Source organism: Canis aureus, chromosome 2 (genome assembly GCF_053574225.1).
Source record: "Canis aureus isolate CA01 chromosome 2, VMU_Caureus_v.1.0, whole genome shotgun sequence".
Taxonomy (NCBI): Eukaryota; Metazoa; Chordata; class Mammalia; order Carnivora; family Canidae; genus Canis; species Canis aureus.
The window spans coordinates 67,415,402-67,423,599 of NC_135612.1; the positions used below are offsets into that span (position 1 = coordinate 67,415,402).

The following is an 8,198-nucleotide window of genomic DNA, read 5'->3' on the forward strand; positions in this document are numbered from 1 at the left end:
TGGTTTGGGTTCAGATCTGCAGGCCTCAGAATTCTTTATTTTCAAATGCTCGGAACAGTGGGGGGGGGGGGGGAGGGAGGGGGGAGTCCTATTTGCCGGCCTGGATTCTTTGATTTCCGTGAGTTCCGAGCTCCTTTTCTGATGAATGAGCGGCATAGAAATGGGTAAGGAAGACGATGGGAAACGTTTAACGAGAATAAATGTGAAGGTTTGAGGGGGAAAATAAAAAAAAAAAAAACGGTTAGAGTAGAAAAGCGAACTAGATTGGCCTTAGAGTCCGATTTAAATCCTGATTTTAACCTCGTACGGACAGTCAAGTCATTGAAACTCTATGAGTCTCAGTTTGTTCATCTATAAAATGGGGATAATCATGTGCTCTACCCCAGGGTTGTGCAGATGAAATAAAACAACAGGCTCTGGGCCTGGCGCACGGCTGGTGGACACTTCAATATAAAACCTCCTTGGCTCAGAGGCTCATAATAATCCTCTCTTCAGTCTGGAGTGTCTGGATCATGTTCATGGAAAATGTTCATGGAAAACCCTGGTGGGGTCGGAAGTCGGACGACTTAGGAAACCAGGAGCGGGGGTGCTGCTGGCCGGGGAGCGGCGTGTCCCCGAAGTCTGGGGTGCCGCGGCCGCCTCGAGCGCCCTCGGGGGCCTGCGGACGGGGAAGGGCGGCCCGGTCGGTCCGGGTCACCCGGCTGGGTCCCCGCGCGGACTCTCCTGGACCCGGCCCCCTCCTGCCGCCCGCCCGCCGGGTCGCGCGGGTCGCAGCGGCCCCGGACCGCCCGGGATGCCCGCCCTCGCCTCAAAGCACCGGGAACCGCGGCCCAGAGAAAGCAGGAGACCCCAGCCCAGGTCGGCGGCGTCTGAAGCCCCGCGTGGGCTCCCACGGCACAGCCGCTCCGGGCGCGGCGTCTCCGGCCCCGAAGGCGGTCGGGCCTCTCCGCGGGGAGGCCGAGGACGGCTGAGCGCGCAGGTGAGGGCGGAGGGGCGCGCGCGGGAGGCGGGGTTCCCCCAGCCCAGCCCACCGCAGCCCACCCCCGGGGCTCTCCCCGCGGCGGCTCCAGGGGCTCCAGGGGCTCCAGGGGCTCCAGGGGCTCCAGGGGCTCCAGGGCAGGGAGAGGGCGGGCGGGGCGGGGCGGGGCGGGGCGGGGGGGGGACGCGAGGCGGAGACGCGACGCCCGAGCGGGACGGGACGAGGGGCGCGGAGGAAGGCTGCGCTCGAGCTGCTCCCCGGCCGCCTCCTCGAGGGCTGGCGGGAGGCCTGAGCTCCCCGGCTCCGCCGAGTCCCGGGGCGGGCCCAGGCCGAAGCGCGGCGCCGACGGGAGGTCAGGCGCGGTCAGGCCGCCGCGGGGCTCCGGGGGCCGCGGCCACGCCCGGGCGGGCGGCGCTCGGGGGGGCTGGGAGCGGGCCCCGCTGCGCGCGCGGACCTCGGGGCCCCGCCCCGCCCCGCCCCGCCCCGCCCCGCCGCCCCTCCCCGCTCACCGCCTGGAGGCCGCGGGTCCTGGGGCTCCGCCGACGGGAGCTCTGCTGCGGCCCGCTGAGCCGCGTCGGCCCCACCCGGCCCCTTACCAGCAGCTCCTAGTGGGGGTTCGAGACCAGGCGCGGCCGCACCGCCTGGCCCTGCCTGCAGCCCCGCTCCAGACCCACAGGTCGACGGCCGACACCCTCACGCGGAGTGCGTCGTACACACCTTACACACCGGGCACGCACAGACACCGACGGCCCCAAACCACGAACCGCATCGCGAATGCTGTGACCACCTCTGCCGAAGACGGTGGCACGCAAAGGGCAGATCCTACTGCGACCCGGCTTTCTTTAAAAATATATATATATTGGGGGGAGCAGCTAAATGGTAGTTGCCATTTTCAAGTAAGCCTCAATGCGGGGTCGCTGCACCCCAACAACGTCGCCGTTGCCTGTGTGCGCAGAACTCACCCCATTTATTCGTCCACGCCAAGCCCTCACCTCGCAGAGGCATTGCTGTCTGGGACACAGCTCACACCTGCCCACCTCTCACCTTCTGGGCGACCTGTGTCAAGCTCCTCCAGGACGCGCTCCCCGGAGGGGAACAGGATGGTGGGGGAGGGAGGTAATTTAAAGAGTAAATAAAGGTCAGCGGGAGGACGGAAAGGACACGCTTTCTTTTGAAAGCTCAGGAGCAGTTCTGTTCTCTTTCCCTCCCGGCCTGAAGGGAGTCCCGTTCCTTACATTTGCCGGATGCTGACACCACATTTAAACACCTTTCCCTCGAAGGTGATATAACCCCAAAGAGCTATAAAGGGCAATGATCTCTGCAAGTGCGAATTTTTTAACCCAGGTACATGACAGGATCAGCACTGGAGAGCATTTAGGATGCAAAAAAGCATCATGATTATGCAGCTAAAGTGCTGGAAAGTATGGATGCTGCAAAGCCCTCCCCCCAACACACACACACAACGTGGAAACTATGAATTTCATACTGTGTGTATTTCATACTGTGGTGCACAAGAACCACCAACAAGAAAGCAACAGGGGGGAACGCTATTTATATTAACGACACCAAAAACACCAATTTACTAGAATCATAGTTCTTTAAACTTACCTAATGGTTCAAGTTGTGTCTCTGGTGTTAAACTCTTGGTAAAATTTACGGAAGACAGTAAAGTATGTTACTTGAGCGAATTTTTTATTGAAAAATAAGTAATGTAAGTAAGTAACAAATGTTTTCACACCACGATATTTGTGTTTCTTAGCTTGGTTCTTTCTACTACATAAAACAACCCATTACTTATTTTTTAAAGAGAATGTAAGGTCATCAGTGCAGGATCATTACTATGGTAATTCCCATATAGCCTTCTAAACAAACACCTATCTTTTCTAATCTTATTCAACTCACAAGTAACAGAGTATTTAAAGAATAAACTGGGATATTTTTCCCCCTTATTCCTGGTGTAAAATTCAACAAACTCCAATTAAATTCTGTATTAACCGTCCAGGGAAATGACAGCGCAATTTCCAGAAACTCTCCCAAAGATGACTTCTCATTTCGCGCCTACCTTTAGTTCTCTAACTGTACCTAATCTTTTTATTTTGAATTCCTCCATAGAGCTTGAATCAAATAAAATAAGGTGAAGGAAAAAAAAAAGATTTCTAGTGACTTTGATTAACCGATTATTTCAATGAAAAGAATTAGCAGTGAGGGAGCCCCGAAACTATGAAGGTTTTTTGAAAAGACGCATTTCGTTCTGATCTTTGAGCCTTGCGAGGAAACAGCAAGCTGCGCGCGCGCTTTACCCAAGTGCGTTATCTTGGATTTGCCTCCTCCCCACGCTCCCACCCGCAGATTTCGACTCAGCTATTAGCGTGTTGCATGAAAGCGCAGGAATGGGTGGACGCGTCTGCGGAGGCAAGGAACGTGACTTCTCGGGCACCGCGTGTGGGTGGGTGAGCCTCCCGGGGGCCGGAGGATGCTTCGAGGACCCGGCTTGGGAGGAAAGGGGTTAAGCCCGACCCTGACTTTCTCCGCGCGACGTGCCCAGTTTTGTCTGTTAAAGTCAACGTCGCCCAGCCGGAGCCAGCCAATCCGCCGGCGGGAGGGCCCCGGCCGCCCAGCCAGGGGGCGTGGCCTGGGGCTGTCACTCAGCGGTGAGGAATGACACCCGCGCGGGAGGGGGCATGCGGCGGAACGCGGGGCAAGGGCAGGGAGAAGAAACAGATAAAACCGGAGCAGGGGGTGAAAAGGTGCCCCGCGCCTCCCGCGGTCCAGAGGCCGCCGCCGCCGCCGCCCCTGGGGTGGGCTCCGGGAGAGCCGGGCCGACTGGGAGCGAGAGGACGAGCGAGGAGCGAAAGCCTGCAGCCGGGGAGGAGACCCGGGCGCCAAGGAAAAGGGACTCCGGCCGTGCGCCCCGGAGGCGCTCGGGACGGGACTGCGGCCGCGCAGGGGGCCCCGCCGACCCGCCCCCAGCATCCTCGGGGGGGGGCAGACCCCGGCCCGCCCCGGAGGGCGCGAGGCGATGAGATAATCCAGCTGAGCTGCGAGAGGAGAGCGTCTGGCGGCGGATTGGGGGGAGGGGGTCTGCGGGCGGGGCGGGCCTCGGAAGTGGGGGTGAGGGTCGGCGCGGAGCCCGGGCCCGAGGGGGCGGGGGCTGCTGGGCCGCGCAGGAGCGGGCTGCAGGGGCCTCGCGCGCCGGGCTCACTCGCGCTCCGTGCGGCTCGGAGCTGCCCCGCTGCCCCGCGCCCGGCCGGCCGGCCGCCCCGGCCCTCGGCGCAGATGGCGGTGCGCGGCGCCAGCACCTTGACGCCCTTCTCCATCCAGGCGATCCTCAACAAGAAAGAGGAGCGCGGCGGGCTGCCCGCGCCGGAGGGGCGCCCGGTACCCGGGGGCACGGCGGTGGCGGCGGCGGCGGCGGAGGCGCCCGCCGTCTGCTGCTGGCGACTCTTCGGGGAGACAGACGCGGGCGCTCTGGGGGGCGCGGAGGACTCTCTGCTGGCGTCGCCCGGCGGGACCCGAACGGCGGCGGGGAGGACCTCGGAGAGCCTGGCTGGTTGGGACTCGGACTCGGCGCTCAGCGAGGAGAACGAGGGCGGGCGGCGCTGCGCGGACGCGCCGGGGGCCAGCGGGGCCGGCCGCGCAGGGGGGACGCTGGGCCTCGGCCAGCCGGGCTGCGAGCTGCCCGCCGCCAAGGACCTGGAGGAGGAAGCCGCGGGCCGGAGCGACAGCGAGATGTCGGCCAGCGTCTCAGGTCTGCCCGGGCGTCGCGGGGAAGGGGGCCGGGCTCAGGGGCGGGCAGGAAGGCCAAACGTGCCGAGTGGGGTGGGCCTGCCGGGAGCACCCTGCGCCCCAGGACCCGAAGCTCGGGCGCTGGCGCCGGCTGCTCTCCTCCTCCCTCCCGGCGCGGAGCCCGAGAGAGACCCGAGACACTCCTCAGAGCCCTGCGTCCCGGGGGAGGCCTGAGCCGTCCTGGGGCAGGGGTGCCCTGGACTGGGCCAAGAGGAAACCCCTGCGCCCTGGCTTTAAGTCCGCCGCCAGTGCTCCGGCCCCGTCTGCGCCCAAAATCCCCAAATCAGCGACAGGCAAGAGCCAGCGGCCCAGAGACCTACCTCGAGTAGCCAGTGCCCTGGCCCGTTGCCCCTGGCCCATAGAGCAGAAATGCTCCCAGCTCGAGGTCCCAAGGTCCAGCCCTCCGCTCAAGGATAGGTACTGAGGGGTACCTCTAAGTGCTACCGAGGCGTCCATCTGCCAAGCCTGGGCTTGGCGGGGTGGGGGTGGGGGGCGGGCTTATTTAGCTTTCCCAGAGCCCAGGGTCAGGGGAGCTGGGATGGGCTGAGGATCCCAGACCTGGTGGCACACCCTGCAGCCAGCTGAGGGCAAGAGGGGTTTGAGGTGGGTTATCCCACAAGTGGCAGAGAGAGGAACATCCTCTGCCAAGGCTAGCAGGTCATTGGGTGGAAAGGACGCCCCCACCACCCTGTCGCTGCTGTAGGCCTCACGCTGGCTCCAAGTAAATAGTATTTGCCAGAGGCCAGAGCTCTGAACCTCTCTGCTAGGGAGCTATGGGGGAGATCCAGGAAAAGGCTGAGGAGCTGGCATCAGATTAGTGTTCAAGGACTGGAACCCTAGCTCTCCTCTCATTTTCTTGCAAAGAGAGGGACAGAGGGAGAGAGAGAGAGAGAGAGAGAGAAGCCCACCAAGGTGTTGGAGCAGCCTGTTGCCACAGACCTCACACAGTCCTGGGTGGTTGGGGAAGTGGGTAAGACCCAGTACTTGTGTCCCCAGGATTCGGCCCCCCACTTTCCCCTTATGCGCAGTCCACACGTGTGTGCTGCGACGCTGAGTGTGTGTGAGCGTGAGTGTGCCAGAGGCAGGTGAACCCAGAAACGGAGCAATCTAGAACCCCAGGGCTCAGCGCTGAGAACTGAGAAGGCTTGTGAGGATGCTTCGGCCCAGTGCCCCCACGTTTCCGAGCGGAGCCTGGGGCCCAGGGAGGGCAGGGAGCCGGATCTTGGCCACACGGCACTGACACAGCAGCTGAGCCCGTTTCCCCGCGCGGCACAGGCCTAGATGCAAGGAGCTGGCGGGACAGGGTTGTGAGACTGTTTGGGGGGGACCCGCGGCTCGCAGACCCTCCCCAAGCGCTCTGCTGGGATCAGAGTGGGTTTCCGTAGCCCCCTCCCACCCTCCCACCCCCCACCCCGGCAGCTGAGGCCAGATCTCACTTCTCCGCGGCGCTGACAGTCTGTTGTTTCTGTCCCCCCCGCCCTCCGGGGTCCGCAGGCGACCGCAGCCCCAGGGCCGAGGACGACGCTGTTGGCCCCGGGAGCGCACGGGGGCCGGCGCTGTGCGGCCGGAGCGGCGGCGGCGGAGGACCGGCGGGCGGCGCGGAGGAGGAGGAGGAGCCCGCCGCGCCCAAGCCGCGTAAGAAACGCTCGCGCGCAGCTTTCTCCCACGCGCAGGTCTTCGAGCTGGAGCGCCGCTTCAACCACCAGCGCTACCTGTCCGGGCCGGAGCGCGCCGACCTGGCCGCGTCGCTGAAGCTCACCGAGACGCAAGTGAAGATCTGGTTCCAGAACCGTCGCTACAAGACCAAACGCCGGCAGATGGCCGCTGACCTGCTGGCGTCAGCTCCGGCCGCCAAAAAGGTGGCGGTGAAAGTGCTGGTGCGCGACGACCAGAGACAGTACTTGCCGGGCGAGGTGCTGCGGCCGCCCTCGCTGCTGCCCCTGCAGCCCTCCTACTACTACCCTTACTACTGCCTCCCCGGCTGGGCGCTCTCCACGTGTGCAGCCGCCGCGGGCACCCAGTGAGCCGGCCCGGGGCGAGGCAGCAAAGGATCCCCGCGCCCCCGCTCCGGTCGGCCGCTGACGGTTGTGCAGGCTGTGCACTGTACGAGGGCGCCCCGCCGAGGGGGCAAGCGGACCATGAAATCCAGCCCAGGTTCAGATGTCCAGGAGTGCGCCCTGGCAGCGGGACTGAGTCTGTCCAGAGGGGGCGCCTTTCTCTAATTCGAACGGGGGGGGGGCACCCTGTGGCCTAGGGGCCTAGCTCTCCCGTTGCCTGCCTGGAAGCTCTTGGACGTTATTTATTATCACAGCAAAGTTGGATTTGGATTGTATCAGCCAGGAGACGGTGTTTCCCTGAAGCGGAGAGAACTCCTGGAGAGCAGAGCCTGAATCCCCAGAATTTCAGGCTGGCCCGGAGCTTCGTGCGCTAGGCCACAATCGTTCATGGTATCCATGCTACCAATCTATGTTTATCTACATACCTATTTTTTTTTTTTTTTGGAAATTGCATTTGTAACAAAGGGGTGTGGAACCCTGACAGCCCCCAAGGAGCCCCGAGCCCTGGGGTTGATCTGAACCGTGAAAGGTTTGCTTTTCAGGCCCTCTGTCCCACCCCTCCCTGTGTCAGAGCTCGGGTGGGGACACCCTGTTGGGTGCTGAATGTAAAGAAGGGAGCCTGGAGCACAGGGCAGGGCAGAGGCCCCCCATCTTTCCTCTCCAAAGTCCAGGGCTGCCCCCAACTGGGGAGCTTCCTGGAAACCTCCGAACCGAACGGGGAAAGAGCAAACCCAGCAGCCGTTGGCAGAAACTTTCCTTTATTTCTTTATTTTTTTTTAAAGGAGGTTAAAACTTGTAGCACTTTTCAGTTGTTTGTATTCAAATAACGGTTATTTTTGTATTCAATGTGAATATCCCTGCCCAGCCTTTCCCTGGCGTCCCCCGTCCCCCGCAGTTTCATCGCCAGGCCCCCCTCTGTCTCTACCGACCATTCTGCTCCCATTCTGGTCCCATTCTGCGCCACTCCAGCGTTCTGACCCAGGATTCTCCTATCCCAGCCCCTGCCCCTAAGACAGATGATCCTGTCAACCTTGTTGCTTTTTGCCTCCTTAAGGGCACTGTGCACTCAACTAGAATATTAACTTTAAAAAGATTTGTGAAGTTTGGAAGCTCTGTTTGCTTTATCTTTCTTTTTCCTTTAATTTATAAACTTTTAGTTTAACATGCCCTCCTGGACGCAGTGTTTTCTCTGAGCCTCCCTCCGCCCGGTTTTGGGGAATCCAGTACCATAAAAATGCCTGGGGCTCACTTTTCCACCGGACCAAGGATGCATCTTCCCTCTAGGGAGCCGCTCTGCTGCCCGCCACGCAGAAAGTGTTTAAACCTGCACAGCTCAGGGAATTGCGATGTAGGGGACTTGGTAAGAGTCACAGATG

At 61.8% G+C, this 8,198-nt stretch overlaps 1 protein-coding gene across 1 annotated transcript; it reads left to right on the plus strand.

Annotated features, from left to right (window-relative positions):
* The first annotated feature begins 4,231 nt into the window (after positions 1 to 4,231).
* On the plus strand, positions 4,232 to 7,989 carry NKX3-2 (NK3 homeobox 2). Its single transcript, XM_077878036.1, has 2 exons — positions 4,232 to 4,727; positions 6,260 to 7,989. Exons 1-2 carry the CDS (start codon positions 4,256 to 4,258, stop codon positions 6,787 to 6,789), a joined length of 1,002 nt encoding a protein of 333 aa, XP_077734162.1. The 5' UTR covers positions 4,232 to 4,255; the 3' UTR covers positions 6,790 to 7,989.
* Positions 7,990 to 8,198: the final 209 nt, after the last annotated feature.